Source organism: Rhinolophus sinicus, linkage group LG11, assembly GCF_036562045.2.
Source record: "Rhinolophus sinicus isolate RSC01 linkage group LG11, ASM3656204v1, whole genome shotgun sequence".
NCBI lineage: Eukaryota > Metazoa > Chordata > Mammalia > Chiroptera > Rhinolophidae > Rhinolophus > Rhinolophus sinicus.
The window spans coordinates 71,788,251-71,810,145 of record NC_133760.1 but is presented as its reverse complement, the minus strand read 5'-3'; the positions used below and the strand labels follow the sequence as shown (position 1 = coordinate 71,810,145).

Below are 21,895 nucleotides of genomic sequence, written 5' to 3'. Positions count from 1 at the left end.
ATATTTTGCAAGTTCTCGTTCTCTTCCTTGGTCTTTCCTTTTGTCTTTTCCCGATTGTATGCACCCTAGACTGGGAACAGATTTGACAGGTGGTAGCAGGATAGGTAGAAACGATGCTGAACGAGTTCTTAGCCACTGTGTTCTCTGGAAGCAGAATAAATTAACAATAGGGTGAGGGCTTTGGAGTCAAGCAAACCTGTGTTCAAATCTTACCTCTGCCACTTACTCTGAGATATTGGGCAAATTTTGTTTCGTAACTGCTTCATGACTAAATTTCCTTAACTGTAAAATGGGGATAATGACATTTACCTCACAGCATTGTTAAACGCAATAAAGAATTTGGCTCTGTACCTAGAACATAATAAATGCTCAATAAATGATAGCTATTTAACTCCTTTTAATTATTATTCTTTCTAGCTGATTTCATATAAGATCTTGGGCCAAGTCTGGATTATCATTGGGTTCCTTTTACTGCTGTGAGTTCATTTGAGTGCTATCATTTGGAAATGATACAGTTTAAAATAATGATGGATAATTGATGATAGTAATAATTATTATAGTAATAACAATCATAATATAGAGTAGTAGTTATCATTTATTGAGAACTTAGGATGTGCCAGGCACTTTTCATAGATTTTTTTTTTTTTTTATCCTCACAAAAATGTCTTTAAATTAGGCATCATAACCATATTACAGCTGAGCAAAATGAGTCTAAGAAAGATTTAACAATGAATAAACTAGGATCTAAATTCGGGGCTGATCAACTTGAATGCCCGTGTCTTTTTCCCTTTAATGAGTCTTAGTTACTGAATCTGCAGTAGGTAGGCTCATCACAACAATGGAGTTAATAAATATGGTTTTTAATGACATAAAGATTATTTAAAATATCAAAGTGTATCAACTGATATATGAAAGGACAAAAGAAGATCTTGCTGGTGCTGGGAAATAAAGGACAACCCCTTCTCTGGCAACCAGCAAAACCGTTTCTATAAAAGTCAGCCTAAGGTAAAAACAGAAGATGATTATATTCTTGAAACTGTTCTTACAATGTTTTTCTACACACACAAGAGAAGTCATGAGGGCAGTAACAAAGCTGGACCAGCTAAGGATCCCCGACATACTATTTACAATACTGATTGTCTGAATTTGGAGAACTCTGGTTATATCACTTAGGCCAGAGTCTACAACCTGGGTCACAAAATGACCCTTGCCCCACAGATTATATATGAGCTACATCAAACCAATGAGTGTTTTTTTTTTTTTAAGCTATAGCATTTATCGCCCATGTGCCAAGCTCAGCTTAATAGCTTAAAAACTCAAACAAATAAACCCAAAACAGTATTCCTCAACCAACAATGATAAATGCCATGCAATCTAAACATCTCTGCACAGAACACAGCCCAGGCCATGCACTAGCTAACACACCACCAGGAAATAAGTGAGGAATACACACGTGGCCTCATATAAAGGAGCCATCCACGAAGGAGTAGAAATGCTAGGAATCTGTGGAAGATTAAGAGGCAGACTTGGAACTTTTGGAAGAGCTACATTGGGAAGACTGTTGGCGATATTCCTGTAAAGAAACAAACAACGTGGGAAGGGACCACCGTAAGCAATACCTACAGATGGCCATGTGCAAAGTCAGCAGGTCAGGACAGAAGAGGCAGATGCTCTATGGGCACTGGGCAAGATACCTACTTGACAGGCTGCCATGTCTCTTGCTCAAAACCTCTGTGAATTGACTGGGCGATGGAGGACTCCATGAGATCGACGTAGCGGACAACCAAGGGCACAAAGATTTCTTGCAAGTGTTTGTGAAATTTTCCATTACATAAAAGTGCTGAAATAGTCAAGCAGAAAGAGTGTTTGTCAGAAGGATAGTATTAGTCATTTGGAAAATATGGGCGAAAAAACTTTTCCTGGAAGAGTCTCACAGAGAAGACCTGATCAAATGCAGATGATAATGGATCTTGCGCCTATTGAATATATCATGAAAACGGATCAAGAAGTATAACTGACCTTCTTTCTATACATGGCTCTCAAAACACAAATAGATTGTATTTCTATAAAATGTTCTTGGATGGTGGTATGTTTTTACTTTCTAAGAGGTTTAATGCATGAGGCATATGAGGACTTGCTAGAGATTCAAGGGAGCTGCTGGACCCCAGGAAGTCCTGACACATGTAAACACAGCAATTAAATAGCGTTACAATCCTTGTGCTCTGCTGTGTATCACAGGAGAGCGAAACCTAGTCAACTCTAAGAGCTAAGCTTGATTACTTCCAAGAGAAAAACTTGTTAAATTCACCAAGAGGGTGATGGTGGCCTTGGGTAGAATGTCTGTTCTAATTCATGAACTTTCTAGTTATTTGTGGATATTCTTTTAGTTGTGATTTTCCAAACATACCTTTAAAATCAGTCAGAACATCACAGGCGTTTTTCAGCTGTCCATTTGTTTTTAATGAATTGTGGTATGGAATATGCTACCTAAAGCAGCTGTAGACTTTAGAATTTGTGCTATTGGGACAGGGCTGCTAGGCAAGGTGCACCTACCTCCATCAGAAGACGGATACTTTCTATCCACAGGACGTGCTTTCATTGGAACATAGGTCAATGCGGTAGACTCAATGTTTGTGTCCCCCACAAATTCTTATGTTGAAATCCCAACTCCCAATGTGATGGTATTAGGAGATGTGGCCTTTGGAGGGTGATTAGGTCAAAAGGGCAGAACCCTCAACAATGGGACTAATATCCTTATAAAGGAGATCCCAGAAAGACCCCTTTACCCTTTCACTATGTGAGGACATCGCAAGAAGATGGCTGTCTATAAAGCAGGCTCTTACCTGACACTGAATCTACCTACAGCATGATCTTGGACTATCCAGGCTCCAGGACAATGAGAACTCAGTTTCTGTTGGTTATAAGCTACCCAGACTGTGTTAGTTTGTTATAGCAGCCCAAACGGACAAAGACAGTCAGGCTGTGACTAAGTTGCACCATGGAAAAATAGAAAATCTGTAGGAAAGTGCTAAGTAATATTCAATACAGAATTTGTTAGTTTTGGATGATGGTACATATTTTTCAAGTGAACATACCTTAAACCCAGCTGTGAACTTTAGGACTAGACAGCCAGTGTGGCACGAGTCGAGTGAGGGAGTAGTGAATAGCCCAAGGTGATATCTAGATGGTAGGACATGGTAAGAAGTATGGGTTTTATTGGGTTCAATGGGAAGCATTATTACTTTCATTATTATTATGTAAGTAGAGGAATGACATAATATAATCTCTCTGGCTACTGTGTAGAAAATGGAGGAGGTGGCCAAGGGTGAGAGAAGAGAAGGTAGTTAGTGTGCAGTTCTTTACTGCAATAGACCAGGTAAAGGATGATGATGATGATGATAGTGGTGATGATGATAGTGGTGGTGGTGGTGATGATGGCGGTGGTGATGATGAGGGTGCTGCTGATGGTGGTGATGATGACGGTGGTGATAATGATGATGACGATCAAAGTGCTGGCTTGGAGTGCAGTGGCAGAAGATGGGGAAAAGTCTGTAACCCCATTCACTTTTATGGATCGGAAGAGCTGTATATGCTTATAATTACTAAATCTAATTACTAGCAACTCTCATGGTATTATCTTATAAATAAGATAGCTAAATATGCCAATTTCCCACCTAATCGTCTTCAGGACAAAAATACCCTGAAAGGCTGAACAGTGTTTTCAAATTTGGGCAAAGTATGTGATACTTACTATGGTGGAATGAATATGAAAATTATCACTGGATATTACTTTAATTAAATGATTCTGAAATTTGCCAGAGGCCAGAAAATTGCAGACATATGAAAATGGAGAAGGAAGTAACTCTAAATACTGAAGGAAATACAACACTGGTTTCTTCTAGCGCTAGTTGATATGGGTTAGTGCTTTATGGAGTTAAATAATCTTTTCTGCTTTATCTATATGCTAAAATTTTCCCCACTAAAGTGGGATGATAATCATACTTCAAGATAAATGTCTTATTTAGGAGACTAATGTTATCTTAACATTGTTTCCATTAGCACACTGAAAAGAAGCTTTATTTATTTCTGGAGATTCAATCACAGAGCTAGAAGGTACTACAGGTCATGTAATTCACAAAGTGTCTGTCACCTACATAAGGACACTGGACACAAAGGATGAAATATTCTCATTCAAATCACCTAAATCACTGTGGTAAGTAAATTAAAAATATAATAATAAATCTGAATTTATTAGATCTCTTCTTAACAACTCTCCATCTCTTCTTCCTCAATATCACTAGCATTTTTAGAGTATCAAGCGTGGTGCTAAGTGCTTGATATACAATCTCTCATGTAATCATCACAAAAACTCTGTGAGAGCAGCACTATAATTTTTTTCAATCTTATCAATAAGGAAACTGAGGCACAGAGGATTTAAGACACTTGCTCAAGTCATTTAGTCATTTGACAGAACAAGAATTTTATACCACAGCCTCCTCTCAACTTCCACAGTATAATACCATCATCACTCAATTTACGTTACTGTCAACTATTATCTGCATGTTGATCCATTTATATATCTGTCCAACCTAGCATCACCATGTCAGCACCTTTTAAGACCTAGAAGTGCAGTACAGTACATTGTTTTAGGTAAAAAAGAAATCTTGCAAATGACCAACACATTACACTGTATCTTACACTGTATTACACTGAATTATGTTTTCAGAACTAGAATTCTGAAGAACGGTTACAATATGAAAAAGTCAAGAGGTTGAACAAAACTATTATATTCAATGAATTGAAAAATGAATTACCACTATGAAAATATTCAATGTACTTAACAATACACATTGAAAGCAGGACAGTTTTACATTGCTATACAGTTAGACTGTATACGTAAGCCTTAATTTATATGGCCTACGGATAAAAAACGCAAAGAACGTTAGGCTGTACATCTTGATAGGTACTCTTAAGCACTGTCATTATTTGTAACTATTCTAAGACCAACACATAGGAGTATGTAACAAATAAGCACATCTACAAATAAGCACCAACTTCATCAGTTCAAACGCTACTTTATTATACATTTAGAAATTAGGTATGTTAGTCGTTAGTCCTACTTTGTTAAAAAGAAGAAGCACGTAAGGAATAATCACACTCAGTGTTGTTATTAAATCTTATAATGATGCTAAGTAGCAGTTGACACAAATGTATTTTCAGTGAGCTCTCTCTTTTTCTTACATGCTTGATAAAAAAGAATTCATTATCCTGTTAAATAAGTCTGCGTGTCCTGTGTTATCATGGGAGTGAAAACAGAGATTATCCACGTGATCACTGTGCCAGCAACCTGGCATTTGTACCCTAGGCCTTTCCTTCACGTCCTACATCCACTTATAATCAAGACCTGTATCTTTTACGTCCTTACTACCTTTCTAACGCTTCCCCTAACTCTTCATCACCACCGCTGCTGCACTAGTTTCAGCCTTCTCATCTCTTGCCTTGACTAGTGCAATATTCTCCTAACTGGTCTTTAGAATCCCAATTTTCCCTCGGCCAATTCATGTTCTTAAAAATCTCAAGCAGAAGGGCTTGATAAAATGTAAAACTAATAATGTCCCTTCTAAAGATTCTAATCCTTTAATGGGCCATCATGACAAATGCCACAGCCTTAGCATGGTACGAAAGCCATCCCCAACCTGTCATAAAATGACCTCTCTCTCATTTCTGTTGCCTGACTCCCATTTCCTGTGGTCCAGCCATAATGGTTTTCATGGTTCAGTTCAAGTATCCACTTTCTCTTCTGAACCTTTTCTGCTGTCCCCTTGCCTAGTTAGTTTCCCTTGTTTACTCTCCACCCTGTACAGGCTTGCACTGTGGTCCATGCACCTGCTGACATATCTCTTTCTCCATACGAGGGTGCAAGCAAGGTCCTTGAGGCAGGGACCAGGTCTGTATTCTTAGTATCCAGCAGAGTCTCTGGTTCAGAGAAAGTGTTCAAATATTTGTTAAATGACTGACTACTTGGATACAATATTAAGATGTCTAGGTTATTTATTATCCAGGTGACTGTATAAGAACCTGTTGAGACCTATGTATCTCTTCATAGTTTATATAAAAATACATGGTATTAATAATTATGAGAAACCCTATTTTTGACCCATGTATCCAAAATCAGACTGCCAGAAATTCTACTGGATATGAATGTTGGCTATGTTATGTCTCTTACTTTAATGAATGTAGCAAAGGGAGGATTTTCTCTGTTTAGTCATGACTCTTGATAGCAAGCACCCTGCAGAATTCATAGAAAATGGAGATTTCTTATATTTTCCTAAGACCTGTCACAAATGTTGAATTCTGGCCAAAAGTCTGCTCATGTTTCAGCATAGTGTTCCTTTTTATTTTAAAAAAATTATCAAATTATAAACCCATATTCCAAAGTTTTAGAAAACTGGCAATTGGCAGTATTATCTCTTTGGTAATTGGATTCAGGAAAGGGGAGGAGGAAGGGACGGAGAGATAGAGAGAGTGAGAAGGAGAGAGAGCGGCCAAGAGAAGAAATGAAAATACACAAAAGACAGGAGAAAATTTGGTTTCAAAAGGCAAGACTACAGAAATGTATACCACAATATACTTGTGTATGTAAATGTATGCTCCTTTTCTCAGCTGCCCATATGCCAGTTTGCATCCACTTCTATCAGACACTGTCAGAAGATCTCTTAATATGCTGCCCCAGGCATCAGAATGAGTGCTTCCATCTTCTCCATATGGTTTAGTAAGGATAGGTTAGGATTGGGGGCTGCCACCTGTCCAAATTAAGCCTTTCCAAGGCACCCACTGCAACAGCTCATTGGAAGAGGCATGTCCTTAATGGGGTCTCCTCCAAGAATAAGCTCAGGCTTCTGACCTTATACCTGAGGTGTGGAAGTGCAAAGGACGCCTCAGAAGGAGTTTCAAACAGTGGTTACAAGAACAGAAGTGGAAGATCAGCATTTACTTTGTTGATAAAAACTATCTTTTTTTTCCCCAAAATATTCCATGTTTCCAAATATCACCTTGTCAGAAAGTAACAGAGCATCAACGACATCAAGCCCAACGGTACAATTAGAAATGTCAAAAAGAAAGCACCAGGTTTAAATAAAAAGGTAAACTGGAGCTGCAGAGGAGCCCAATTCGTGTGAACATCCCAATAATTAATAAATCAGTGTTGCCTATTTACATACCAAAAAGAGTACTTTCACGTTTATAAAAGTACTTGTCATGGGTTTTTAAGTAAGATTTCAACAGAGAATTTCAACTAAGATCCAATTAATAACAATTGCTGAGACAATAATCACTGGATAAATGAACATTCAGCAGATAAAAAAATTCATGTACTGTTTTTAGAGTAAAAATATATTGTTGACTCCCAAACCCATATAAACTATTTTACATTGGGCTGCCCTCTTCCAATTAGTCAGCATTGGAGGACTATTAGGAAGAATGATTTTTCCCCCCTAAATTTCTAATTAGGCTTTTGGAAGGTAACAAGTAATTCTTGACCAAACAAACAACACCAGCCACATTAAAACAACAGACTCTGCCGTAAAATAATAATTATCCAAGGTACCATGAATTGTATCAATTGTGAACAACACAAGCACAGTGGGTTAAGATATAAAATTAATAGGTCACGCTCCACATTGACAAATGCATATAATGAGGACCCCCATTACAGGAAAAATGAATGCAGGCTTCAGGAGAAAAGTCAGGACCATTGCAGCCTACAACAGCATTATATACAAGGAAACACACACACACACACACACACACACACACACACACACACGTACACACACACACAAACAAAACAAACCCTGAGATCTAGGAACAGTCCCCAGCCAAGTATCTGGAACATTAAGTAGGCACTCAATAAATGTGTTTATTGAATAAATATCAATAAAAATCCACCCCCTAAAGGCAACTCCGAGAGCATCCCATTAAAGTTTAAGTAGAATAAGAAACTCATTGGATTTTATTCTTCTTTTAATTAAAGACTTAAGTAATTTTATATAATTTGGTAATATTTAACTTATACCTTTACTAGCATAATAATTTCTTAAACACACACCAAACTTTTCCTTTCCCCTTGGGGCACTTGTTAAAATATGTATATATATATATATATATATATATATATATATATATATATATATATCCATCCATCTATCTATTCAAAGTACCTAACAAGGAATGAGAGCACTGGTGGGGTCATGTTCATTACTTTTTGGGGAACAGATCTAAATTCAACAAATCCAAGTGTGGGTTCCTGATGCTTGTGGCCTTCGGGAGTTTCAGATGTCCCTATAAATCTACAGTGAAGGGACAAAGGCCATTAGAGCAGGTCGTTTTCTTTAAGGCACTACGTTCTAAGAAAATACATAAAGCAGATCAAACTAGAGCAGTCCTGAAGAATACAATTGCAAAAAACAAGCTAGTGATTCCTTGTTTTCTGTTTCTTTTACTGCAATGTCCAGTAAAACAAATTCTGACATAGAATTTTGAATTCAATCAACTCTGGGGATTGGTGTTAAATACATTTTCACATTTCGTGGTCATGTCATCATTTGTAAAAGTGTCTGTCTATGAAACGAAGCTGGCATGCAGCCCTGCTACAATCCAGAAGTTATATCCTCGGCATTGTTCCTAGTATACATATGTACAGATATATCTATAAACACCAATTCATGAATTTCAGATCACAGCTCATTTAAGCACTCGAGGTAGAATAAGACGCAGGTGTCAGCCCTCCATATTTCAAAGCTTGAAGATTAACCTAATATACAATATGGTGACCTAACAGTTCTTCATTTGAAAGAAATCTGAAAAATCATCTCTGATACAGACTAAGTGTGAGAATAACCCAGCGGGATTTCCACCTCTTCATTTCTTAATGAGTTTTTTGATAATGAGAGGTGACTTTGCCAGTCACTCAGGGCTCTATTATGGCTAATTTGACTCCACTTCACTCTCCTTGTTAATTATTAACACTAGCCTTTTTATCCTCATGAGACCACATTCCAATTTTTCTTTTTTCGATTTTTATGAGCCCATCTTTATGAAGGTGAAAGTCTTGGAGGATAGGTTTTCACTTAGTGCAGAACCGGGACATTTATTATTCGTTTAGGCAGAGCCACTGTGACATTGATTATATAAGCAGGATGTTATTCGGGATGGCTTTAATGTGCTAGCAATGTGAAAAGGCTGTTAATTAAAGAAGAAGCATCGCGGTATTTTTCACTTGGGAATCAGGTCCCCAAAGAATGGTCATTTGCCACTTGCTAGCATATCCACAGATTAAAAGGTGACTAGCTCCAAGGGTTTTCCTTTCAGTCGTGCTGAAGGAAATGATTTGTGCCATTTGCTGATGGCTTTCATTTGTCAGAAGCGGTCACTTGCCATATCCATATCGACAGGACAATTGTGGAAAATAGCACGCAAGGGTGGAACCTATTTGTAGTAGCTTTGTAGTTGTACAGCATCATCTAAATGCAATGTTAATGGCTTCATTATGAAAACATTTATTATCCTTCAATTTTAATACATCTTTTTCAAAACTGTTCCCTTAGATACCATTGAAAGTGACTGCCCATCTAATTATGTCTTTAGTTGGGGAGAGTGGATCAGGGTGGACAGAGGCAGCGGGGTTGGGGGGGTGGGGGGGTGACAGCGATGAAGGAGTCTGAGTTTGTTTTCATCCTCAGTCCTGCTCTGGGAATCAGTGGATGAGTCTGTGAGGGGCGGGTGATTGGGGATACTTGCTAAAATGGTGGTGCAGCTGGTACTCTTCCCTTGAGTAAAACCACATTTTATCTCCCAGGGTTCTGAAGGATAAGACTTTCCCTAATCATGCCCCACTGTAAGGAAATATACACACGCCAGACAGAATTTTTTCCCCCTTAAACTAGAAACTGAATTTGCTTTCTTGAATCCCCTTCCCCACTAATTAGCTCAGTTCCTGGAATTTTCAGCATGGACGTTTTGTAACGTACATGGGAAGACAATATATACCTTTATCTGGTCATTTTAGTATCCTTCAATCAACTCTCTTCCTTAGCCCCACAACTCCAGTCCCTTATAAAATTTTTGGAGGTAAAAATAAAAGTTCAAGGAATCTTCTATCTTCCTTAAAAATATATTATTTTATAAATGTCCCTAGAATCTGCTTTTGTTACTGGAGACCACGTGAGCAGGCTCCAATTCTCCTCTGTCCTCATTTCCCTGTCAACAAGCCCCTGCCCAGGCCTATTGCCTCTTAGGGATTTAGTTTAGTCAGCCGGAAAATACAGAGGTTTGTCTAATATCCCTTCCACTCTCCAAAATATAAATACCTATTTTGAAATATCAAAGCATAAAGATTTTAATGAAAGAAAGATGGTGAAACACCATCTACATTAGTCATTAGAAAACAAAAACAACTCAGCTACAAAGTTTTCAAGGCACACAAAAAAGTACAAATCTAAACTAATACCTCCATTAATGAGAGATGTGTTAGTAATTTCAGTTTTGGAAAAGGAAACATAAGTATGTGACATTATTAATAAAAAATCACAGGCATTTAAAATCTATATATAATTGGTGGCATATCATGTGTGAGGTAACAGTGAGCACCATTATTCAGCAAATCAGCTCTGGTTCCAACATTGGACATTTCAGAGCAATCTGTTCTGGTAGGCCCTGGCTAAAGTCATAGTTAATTAGAATTTGGACTGTACCTCTAATTGTGTCACTGCAGTAAAAGCTGTCATGCCATGATGGTGATGGAAGGATCTTTCTTTCATTGGGGTTAAAAGGATAGAAGTTTTATATTTTCCCATAGGCTTTCCAAAGGACAATCTGGGGGCAGCTATAGGTTGACATTTAATATTTGGACTGAATTCACTAAATCACTACCTAAATATTTCAGGAGATTAATAAACTAACACATCATTAATAACAATATTCTGCATTATCATCAAAGGTGATATTAAGAGCAAAAACAAATTATGTTTTACCAACTTCTGAGATATTATTCAGTGGTTTTTGGCTTTGGATAATAACTTGTGAGTTTGGGAAGAAAGTCACTGCATTCTATTTCAATTCCCCAGACCACACCGTATTCCCAATACCAAAAGGAAATTATGGCACTGGGGAACTTTTCTATTTACCTCACTACACGAAGGAACCCTTTTTCTCTGAAATAATTGATGTTTTCTAAAATCTGTTCATCACCGCAAAAATCAAAGTCAAGATCTAGGCTTACCGCCAAAATTAGTAATACTCAAAAGAGATCAGTAATAAATGCTCTGTGTTTTGATTGAGTAATGTGTACCACAGTAAGATAAAATAATACTTTATGCATTTAAATAGGAGAGGAACATGAAACTCTTTTGAATGAAATATTTGCAAGGCTGACTAAAAATCAAATTTCTGTCAGTCTCACTTTAGTGTTCTTTTTGATATAACTCATAAATCTACACTTGCAAGAGCTCTTCTTAAAAATAAATGTTAAAAGATGTTAATTTATTGGAGTTGTAGTACTGGTTCCCTAGAAAGACTCATATTTCTAAGAAAGCTATAGCATTTTTTGTTTTCTCTATAAATAGATTCTATATATTGAATACGGTTAAGTGATTCATCATCTTTACTGTTTGTCAACTTTAATAAATACTTTATCTTTGAACTCCAAAATACATCTAAATATGGTCAGTTCTTGAGTTTCCACACTGATGGAGAAAGCACTGTTAGAAATAATCCTGTACTAACTTATTCTCATTTAGGGGCTTAATGCAGGACACATTTATTTATTTTTGGTGCAGGTTTATTATTATACATTTGACTTAAGGTAATATTAAACCTGACTGGCAATTTATTAGCAGAAAATGAATGATGGTAAGAGACTGGGAAATAAAGAAGGTCATTCAAAGTCTGCTGGCCGGCAGGAGGGAAGCGAATTGGAACTTAAAAACTGGCTGAGTATAATTTGCAGAATGAATGATTCATACTTGTATAGATAAATGAATGTGGGACGAGTAACTTCTGAGAGCAGATATCGTGGTTACATCGGAAGTAGAAATCCAAGGCTTTAGTTACCAAACTAAGGTTTAAGTGAAACTTTCAAAAGAGACATCAAAGAAAGGCCCGGGATCTGTATGTTAAAAAATGCCCCATAAATCCTGATGAAAAACTAGGTTTGCACCGCCTGCTAGAAGACCATGGACCAGAATAATTGTACAAGTTATTGCATTGGAAAAAAAAATCTCAATAGAGGACCTTTACCAACTTTCAATTTTTAAAATACTGAGACAGCAAGCCCTACTACGCAGCAATATTACAGTATCATCTGTAGAATCCCTCTCAGAAAAACAGTATCATCATAACGCATATTAGCAGAAGCCTTAACATAGCATGATTTCTAGAATAATGATAAATGTCTGAGGTGTCTTTCAGAGATGTTAAGTATTTTCAAGTGCTTTAGAAATGTTAACCTTTGAAGATTTTCTGATTCAAAAGGTATAGTGAGAAGGGGGCCTCTGTTATCAGTCCTCGATGAAGAGGAACTTCAGAGGCCTTGGAGCCATGTGGGAGTGTGGCGGGTCCACCCCAGACCATGGCCTGACCTACTCAGGGAGGATGAGAAAATGTTAACGCTATCTAGGCTGACTCTTGAGGAACAAGTGCCAGAGCTCCGTAAATACACATTCGCACACAGATCATACCCCCCCCCGCCCCACTCCCCTGTTTCAAATACTGAAGAAAATGCAAGTGCTTACTGTCATTTCTGAGGAAATTATTAAGCAGTTGGAAAAGAGGAAAACTATCCCAGGAGTCTTGTGGTTGAGCCTCCAGTGCAGTATCCATATCCACTGTGAATAAAGCCCAAAATTTCTCTGCATGCTCCGCCAATAAATCAGGCCACCAGGCAAATGCCTGTAAAAGAATGAAGAACAAAATGTAAAAGCAGGTTATTTGTTGGAAACACAAATACTGTGCCACTTGAATATGTATAATTAAAAGGGCAATAGTAGTTAGAATTTTGTAGAGTATGAAACTAAATGTTTTAATATTTCTTTTTTGCAGAAAACAAGAAATATTGGAAATAAATACACCAAAACATTCACAATAGTCATATTTAAATTATGACACAAATAATTCTTTTTGTTTTACATATGTGGATATTTTAATGCCTGCCTCTTAAATTAGACTTTATATTCAACTAGGCATTTTCTAATGCCTTTTATAGGGAATAACAATAATCATTTAAAAACAACAACACAAAGCCTCTATTTAGAAGGGTGATAAGAATATTTACTTTTAAGAAAGTTCTTGAAAATAATGTAACCTCGTATGGACCATGGCACCAGGCCTGCCTGTCCATAAAACCTGGCAGCAGGCCCACCACGTGTGGTCCCCACCAGCTAGCTCCCCCCCTCCCTGAAACTCTGGGCTGACTGGTGAAGGGTTTTCCCTGTAGAAGCAAGGCTGTAAAGACTGGAAGAGATGACTGTTTCTTCCAATGTACAGACACCAATGCAACGCTATAAGGATCACAAGTATCAAAGAAACACAACACAAACAAAGGAACAAAATACAGTTCCAGTAAAGAACCACAAAGAAATGGAGGTCTATGCACTATTTCAAAGAGTTGAAAACAATCATCTTAAGCCCAGAGATAGACAACTAAACGAAATCAGGAAAAAATGAGATGTTCAACAAAGGGACAGAAACCATAAAAAGGAACCAAGCAAATGTTCTCGAGCTGAAGAATACATTGGCTGAAATATTCAACTGAGAGCTTCAACAGCAGGCTTAAGCAAGCAGCATAAAGAATCAATGAACTTTAAAACAAGTAATTTGAAGTTATCAAGTTAGAATAACAAAAAGAAAAAAAAATGAAAAAGCATGAATAAAGCCTGTGGGACTTATGGGACATGTCTGAGAAAAAAAGTCAAAGACAAAGAGAGGATTTTGAAAACATCAAGAGAAAAGTGACTCATCATATACAAGGGGATCCCCTTGTTTTCCCCCACTCCATCAGGCTATGAACAGATTTCTCGGCAGAAACCTTGGAGGTTTGGACAGAAGTGGTATGATATATACAAAATGCTAAAGAAAAACTGCCAACCAAGACTACTATCCTTTAAAAATGAAACAAAACTGTCGGCAAAGTTGTCCTTTAAAAATGAAGGAGAGATATAGTCTTTCCCAGACAAGAAAAAACTGAGCAAGTTTGTCACTACTATAACTGCCTTACAAAATATGCTAAAGAGAATTCTTCAAGTTGAAACAAAAGCATATTGATGGACACACAGCCACATAAATGCATATTAAAAGTATAAATCTCACTGGTTAAGGTAAACATATAAACAAACAAATAGTAATGTAATATTGGAATGATGATGCACACATCATTTTTAACTCTAGTATAAAATCCAAAAAAGGAAAGGTTTAATAACTACTACCACAAAAATTGGTTAATGGATACATAGTATAGAAGAAATAAATTCTCACATCAATAATATAATGTGTGTGTGTGTGTGTGTGTGTGTGAAGTAAAAGTGAAGGGTTTTTGTGTGTGATTGAATTTAAACTGTTTTCAGTTTAAAATAAGACTGCTACAAGCTCTGGAGTCCAGTTGAGAGGTAAGTCCTTACCTATCAATAATTACTCTACATGGAAATAGATTAAACTCCCCAATCAAAAGACACAGACTGAATAAGTGGATAAAACAACAAGATCCAGCTATATGCTGTTTATAAGAGACTCACGTTAGATTTAGGCCACACATAGGTTGAAAGTGGAGAGATGGAAAAAGATATTCCATGCAAATGGCAACCAAAAGAGAACAGGGATGACTATATGTACATCAAACACAATAGTCAAAAACTGCCACAATGAGACAAAAATGTTCATTACATAATGATAAAAGAGTCAATTCACCAGGAAGATACAACAATTAAAAATGTACATGCACCCAGCATCAGAGCACCTAAATATATAAAGCAAACATTGCCAGATCTAACAGGAGAAATAGACAGAAATACAATTACAATCAGAAACTTCAATATCACTCTTTCAATAATGAACAGATCATCCAGACAAAAAATTAATAACAGAACAGCAGACTTTAACAACACTATAGGTCAAATGGACCTAACAGACATACCTGAACATTCTACCCACAACCAGCAGAACACACATTCTCAAGCACACACAGAACATTCTCCAGGATAGATTACATGCTATGTCACAAAAAAAGTCTTAAGAAATTTAAAAAGATTCATAGACACAGACAAGAGTTTAGTGGTTGCCAGAGGGTAACGGGGGTGGGGGGTGGGGGGTGGGAGATGAGGGTAAGGGGGATCGAATATATGGTGATGGAAGGAGAACTGACTCTGGGTGATGAACACACAATGGGATTTATAGATGATGTAATACAGAATTGTACACCTGAAGTCTATGTAATTTTACTAACAATTGTCACCCCAATAAATTTAATAAAATAAAATTAAAAAAAAAAAAAGAAATTTACAAAGATTTAAATCATCCAAACTATCTTTTCCAACAACAATGGGATGAAATTAGAAACAACAAAAGAGAAAAATTCACAAACACATGGAGATTAAACAAGACACTCTTGAACAACCGTTGTGGTAAAGAAGAAACGATAAAGGAAATAGAATATATCTTGAGACAAAAAAAATTAAAATACAACATACCAAAACTTACGGGATGCAATAAAAGCAGTATTAAGAGTTTATAGCAGTAAACACCTGCAGTAAAAAGAAGAATGATCTCAATAAACATCCTAATGTTATATAAATAAATGAAATAATGAATAGAAAAACAACAGAAAAGATCAATGAAACTAAGAGTTGGTTTTTAAAAAGGTAAACAATATCAATAAACCTTTAGTCAGACTAACAAAACAAAAAAAGAGAGAAGGCTCAAATAAATAAAATCATAAATGGAAGAGGAGACATTACAACTGATGCCACAGAAATAAAGATCATAAAGTACTCTTATGAACAATTATGCATCAACAAGCTGGACAACCTACAAGAAACGGATAAATTCCTAGAAACATATAAGTTGTAAAGACTAAATCAAGAAAATCTGAATAGACTAAAAAAACGAATCAGGAATTTGAATCGGTAATCAAAAACTTCCCAACAAATACAGCCCAGGACTAGACAATGTGAATTCGTCCTATCCTTGAACACCAGGCGTCTTTCCATTTATTTGTGACTGCTTTAATTGCTTTCATCAGTATTTTATACTTTTCAGTGTATATCTTTCTCCTACTTGGTTAAACTTATTTCTAAGAATTTTATTCTTTTTGGTGCTGTTGTAAATGAGATTGTTAGTTTCCTTTTTGGATAGTTTGTTGTTAGTGTATAGAAATGCAACTGATTTTTGTATGTTGATTTTACATCCTTCAACTTTGCCGAATTTGTTCATTAGTTCTAACAGTTTTTTAAACAGAGTCTTTATGGTTTTATGCATAAAAGAGCACATCATCTGCAGAGGTAATTTTAATTCTACATGTCAAATGTGGATGCCTTTTATTTCTTTTGCTTGACTGTTCTGGCAAGGATTTCCAGTTTTGTGTTGAAAAAAAGTGGCGAAAGTGGGCATCCTTGCTATATTCTGGATCTATAGGGATGGTTTTCAGTTTTCACCAATGAGTATGATTAACTGTGGGCTTTTCATGTATGGTCTTTACTGTGTTGAGGCAAGTACCTTCTATACCTAATTTATTGAGAATTTTTCTTAGTAAAGACTGTTAAATTTTGTTAAATGCTTTTTCTGCATATACTGAGATAATCATGTGATTTCTAACCTTCTTTTGTTAATGTAGTATATCACATTGATTGATTTGTGTATGTTGAACCATCTTTGCATCCAAAGGATAAATCTGGTGGGATTTATAATCCTTTCAATATGCTGTTGAAATCAATGTGCCAATATTTTGTTGAGGATTAATGCATCCATGTTCATCAGGGTACTGGCCTAGAGTTTTCTTCTCTTGTAGTGTCTTTGTCTGGCTTTGCTACCAAGATGATGCTGTCTTCATAAAATGAGTTTAGAAGTATTCCCTCTTCTATTTTTTGGGGAGACTTTAAGAAAGGTTGCTCCTGGACTTTTCTTGTTGGGAGGTTATTGATTACTGATTCGAATTCTTTATTTGTTTTTGATCTGTTTCTTCTTGATTCAGTCTTAATAGCTTGTATGTTTCTAGGAATTTATCCATTGTTAATAATGTTCATATGACCCCAAGTAATCTATAGGTTCAATGCAATCTGTATCAAAATCCTACTGGAATTTTTCACAAAACTAGAAAACACAATCCTAAAGTTCATATGGAACCACAGAAGACCCATAACTAAAACAATCTTGAGAAAGAACAAAGATGGAGGCATCACAGTTCTTGATTCCAAACTATATGACTAAGTTATAATAATTAAATATAGTATGTACTGGCATAAAAAAAGATGCATAGACCAGTAAACTAGAATAGAGACCTCAGAAATCAACCTACATATATACGGAAAACTAATTTTCGACAAGGATGTTAAAAATACACAATGAGGAAAAGATAGTCTTCTCAATAAATGTTGCTGGGAAAAGTAGATATCCACATGAAAAATAATGAACTGGACCTTTATCTTACACCACACACAAAAATCAACTCAAAATGGATTAAAGACTTAACATAAGACCTGTAAATGTGAAACTCTTAGAATCATGAATGGGACTCTATCAAACTAAAAAGCTCCTGCACAGAAAAAGAAACCATCAACAAAACAAAGAGGCAACCAACTGAATGTGAGAAAATATTTGCAAACAACACCTTCGATAAGGGGCTAATATCCAAAAAATATAAAGAACTCATACAACTCAACAACAACAAAAAACAAACAATCCCAATTAAAAATAGGGACAGAGGACCTGAACAGACACTTCTCCCAGACACTTCTCCCACACACACAGCCAACAGATATATGAAAAGATGCTCAACTGCACTAGCTATTAGGGAAATGCAAATCAAATCCACAATGAAATACCACCTCACACCTGTTAGACTGGCTATTATCAACAAGACAAGTAATAACAAGTGTTGGAGAGGTTGTGGAGAAAAAGGAACCCTCATACACTGTTACTGGGAATGTAAACTGGTACAGCCACTATGGAAAACAATATGGAGGTTCCTTAAAAAATTAAGAATAGAATTATCAAATGTCTCAGCAATCCTTCTTTTGGGTATCTTCCAAAAGAATCTGAGAACATTTATCTGTAAAGATATACGTACCCCTATGTTCACTGCAGCATTATTCATGGTGGCGAAGACATGGAAACAACCAAAGTGTCCTTCAATAGATGATTGGATAAAGAAAATGTGGTACACACATACAATGCAATATTACTCAGCCATAAGAAAAGATGACATATTGCCATTTATGATAACATGGATGGATCTTGAGATTATCATGCTAAGTGAAGTGAGTGAGACAGAAAGTCGAGAACCATATCACTTCACTCATATGCGGCATATAAAACTGAAAGCAACAAATGAACAAGACAAACAAGTCAGAGACACAGACAACAGTTTAGTGGTTAGTAGAGGGTAAGGAGGGTGAGGGGTGGTAGAAGAGGGTTAAATGGGGTCAAATAGGTGATGGAAGGAGAACTGACTCTGGGTGGTGAACACACAATGCAATACACAGATGATGTATTATAGAAATGTACACTTGAAACCTATATAATTTTACTAACCAATGTCATCTCAATAAATTTAATAAAAATTAAAAAAGAAAACACACAGGGAAAACCTTCTTGACATTGGCCTTGGGAATGATTTCTTGGAGATGACACCAAAAGCACAAGCAACAAAATTAAAAATAAACAGGACTACATCAAACTTAAAAGCTTCTGCACAGCAAAGGAAACCATCAACAAACTGAAAAGGCAACCTGTCTATGGAATGGGAGATAACATTTGCAAAAAATATATCTGATAAAGGGTTAATATCCAAAATATATAAGCAATTCCTACAAGTCAATAGCAAAACAAACAAACAAAAACAAAAATCAACCTGATTAAAAGATGGGCAAAGAACCTGAATGGGACATTTCTCCAAAGAAGACTTACAAATTGCCAACAGGAAAATGCACAGATCCTCACAACAGTAATAATCATTTGATTTTCAATTGCAAACCAAACCACAGTGAATTATCACTTCACACCTGTCAGGATGGCTATTATAAAACAAATAAAAGGTGAGTTTGTTGAGGATGTAGAGAAAAGAAAACCACTGTACACCATTGGTGGGAATGTAAATTGGTACAGCCATTATGGTAAACAGTATGGAGGTTCCTCAAATAATTAAAAAGAGAACTACCATATGATCTAGCAATCTGACTTCTGGGTATATATCTAAAAGAGTGGCGTCAGAATCTCAATGAGAGAGCTGTACTACCATGTTCAGTGAAGCATTATTTACAATAGCTAAGACATAGAAGTACCATAAATGTCCACCGATGAATGACTGGAAAAAATATATATATTTCTATACAATGGACTGTTTTTCAGCTTTAAAAAAGGAGGGAATTATGCCAGTTGCAACAACAGTTAATTAAACTTGGTGGACATTATGCTAAGTGAAATAAGCCAGACACAGAAGGATCCCACTTTTATGAGGAATCTAAAATAGTCAAATTCATAAAAACAGAACAGCAAGATGCTTTCCAGTAGAATGGCTGGGGGGAGTGTGAAACAGGGAGGTAGTAGTGAAAGGTTACAAAGTTTTGCTCATACAAGATGACCAAGTCTTAGAGATCCAGTGTACAGTGTAGTGCTGATAGCTAATGATACTGTATTGTATACTCAAAATGTGGCTTAGAGGGCACATTTTGTGTTACATACTCTTATCACGTTCACAAACAAAAATAATGTGGACTTCTCTGGCTATAATAGCTCAGTTTTGTTTTAATTTGCATTTCCCTAATTATGAATAAGTTTAAACATTTTTTTCATACATTGAAGGTTTCTCTTTATACTGTTCACAGTGAATTATTTTTCAGGTCTTTTTTTCCTTTTTAAAATTTAGCTTTTCGTAGTGTCATAACCTTTTAACCCCATAACTGCAAAACATTCATACTTCTGTGATACAGTTTTGCTCTTATTTCAATTAAAACTAATCATTTAAAAAAGGATTCATCACTATCGCCAGTGATGTCCATTTACTTTCAAGAACTTCCTAAGAACATGTGAGATTTATGGTTGCAAAACTTCATTTAATTTCTTCAAATGTAAATTAGATTTAAACCATAGAAGAGTCAAACCACACAACAAAACATGGATTATAAAATATTGAATATTCTCTGAAAAACTTATAAGGATAATGTTCAATACAGTAATAAAAATATTACCATGTAACTAATTAGCAGGGGGGTATATATAAGGAAATATTATGAAAAGTGAAAAGTGTGCAGTATAAATATAGACTTTATAGTTAAGGATATTTTAACATCTGACTCTGTGTTTATAACTTCGTATTGGAAATGATATGCTCTATGTAAATTGAGCTATTGCTCTTTGAAAATATTATCAGGGCCGGCCTGGTGGCTCAGGCGGTTGGAGCTCCGAGCTCCTAACGCTGAAGGCTGACGGTTCGATTCCCACACGGGCCAGTGGGCTCTCAACCAGAAACTTGCCGGTTTGACTCCCGTAAGGGATGGTGGGCTGCGCCCCCTGAAAGTAACAATGGCGAATGGACCTGGAGCTGAGCTGTGCCCTCCACAACTACGACTGAAAGGAGAACAATTGACTTGGAAAAAGTCCTGGAAGTACACACTGTTCCCCAATAAAGTCCTGTTCCCCTCCCCAATAAAATCTTCAGAAAAAGAAAATATACTTTTTATTTAAACATCTATTAGAATGGGTAAAGGATACATTACATAAAAGTAAAAATAGCATACACGATTTTTTTACAGCTATCTGGTCCTATCTGTTAGAACTGAGACACAAAAACAATCTGAGATTCTTCACTCTCAGTAGAGCAGGAGAGAAACTCTAGTAAAAATGCAGTTCTGCAAAGAGAGACATTTTCACAGTTTCACTTCCAGTGCACAATCAGTACCTTTGCAAAAGGTTCAAATTAAGAAAATAACAGTCATGTTAAGTCAGGATCCTCTCAAGGCTCAGAAAAATTTCCAAAGCTCTTTTGAAAGTTAACTTGGACGGGAGAGCCATGGTGGGAAATAAACCAAATGGAACATAACTTTCCTTAAAAGAGTAGCTTCAGGGCAGCAAGATTTTCATTATGTCTTACAGAAGTATATATTAAAGCCTTGAATTGTATTCCTGTCAATGTTATTCCTGATGAATGTAATGGAATCTGTGACGAATGCTCATTGTTCTTATGATGACTAGAGAAAGCTCTACGCAATCACTGTCTTTGGACATAAAACTCAAGAGTTGCAGGCTGTTACCTTGAAAACACAGGGTCAATTCTACACTGTACCCTCTTTTTTTTTGGCACCACACTGGATGGCAGTCATTCCCCCATGGGACAGTGGTGAGAAGAGGGGCTGCCTCATTTCCTCCCTAGAGTCTACCTTCGTGGGACATGTCTGAGGCTCCACAGCAGCGGGGCAGCCGCCAGAGAGGAGAAAACCCCTCTAAGAAACGATTTCATCTGTAGGGCACAAATCAAAAGTCCTGATTCTCTGCGTGAAAGTTATGTTGGCTTTAGTGCTAGGCCACGCGCAGTGTAAATGAGATGGCAGAGGAGGAAGGCAGTGGTTAATGTGATTAAGAGGGAAATACCAAGCAAAACTTGATTGGAATCCTTTAGCCACACTGCATCAAAGTTCTA

At 36.5% G+C, this 21,895-nt stretch overlaps 1 protein-coding gene across 2 annotated transcripts in view; it reads right to left on the bottom strand.

Moving 5' to 3' along the window:
• CADPS2 (calcium dependent secretion activator 2) overlaps positions 1 to 21,895 on the bottom strand; it is a 471,665-nt gene that overhangs the window by 60,441 nt on the left and 389,329 nt on the right. Inside the window, exons 18-20 of one of the 2 annotated variants that reach the window (XM_074315663.1) lie at positions 12,789 to 12,945; positions 1,699 to 1,840; positions 1,454 to 1,573 (exon numbers count right to left, since the gene is read on the bottom strand). In XM_074315663.1, coding sequence (XP_074171764.1) covers positions 1,454 to 1,573; positions 1,699 to 1,840; positions 12,789 to 12,945 — 419 coding nt within the window. The remainder of the gene's footprint in view (positions 1 to 1,453; positions 1,574 to 1,698; positions 1,841 to 12,788; positions 12,946 to 21,895) is intronic. The other variant, XM_074315664.1, reaches the window with a different exon arrangement.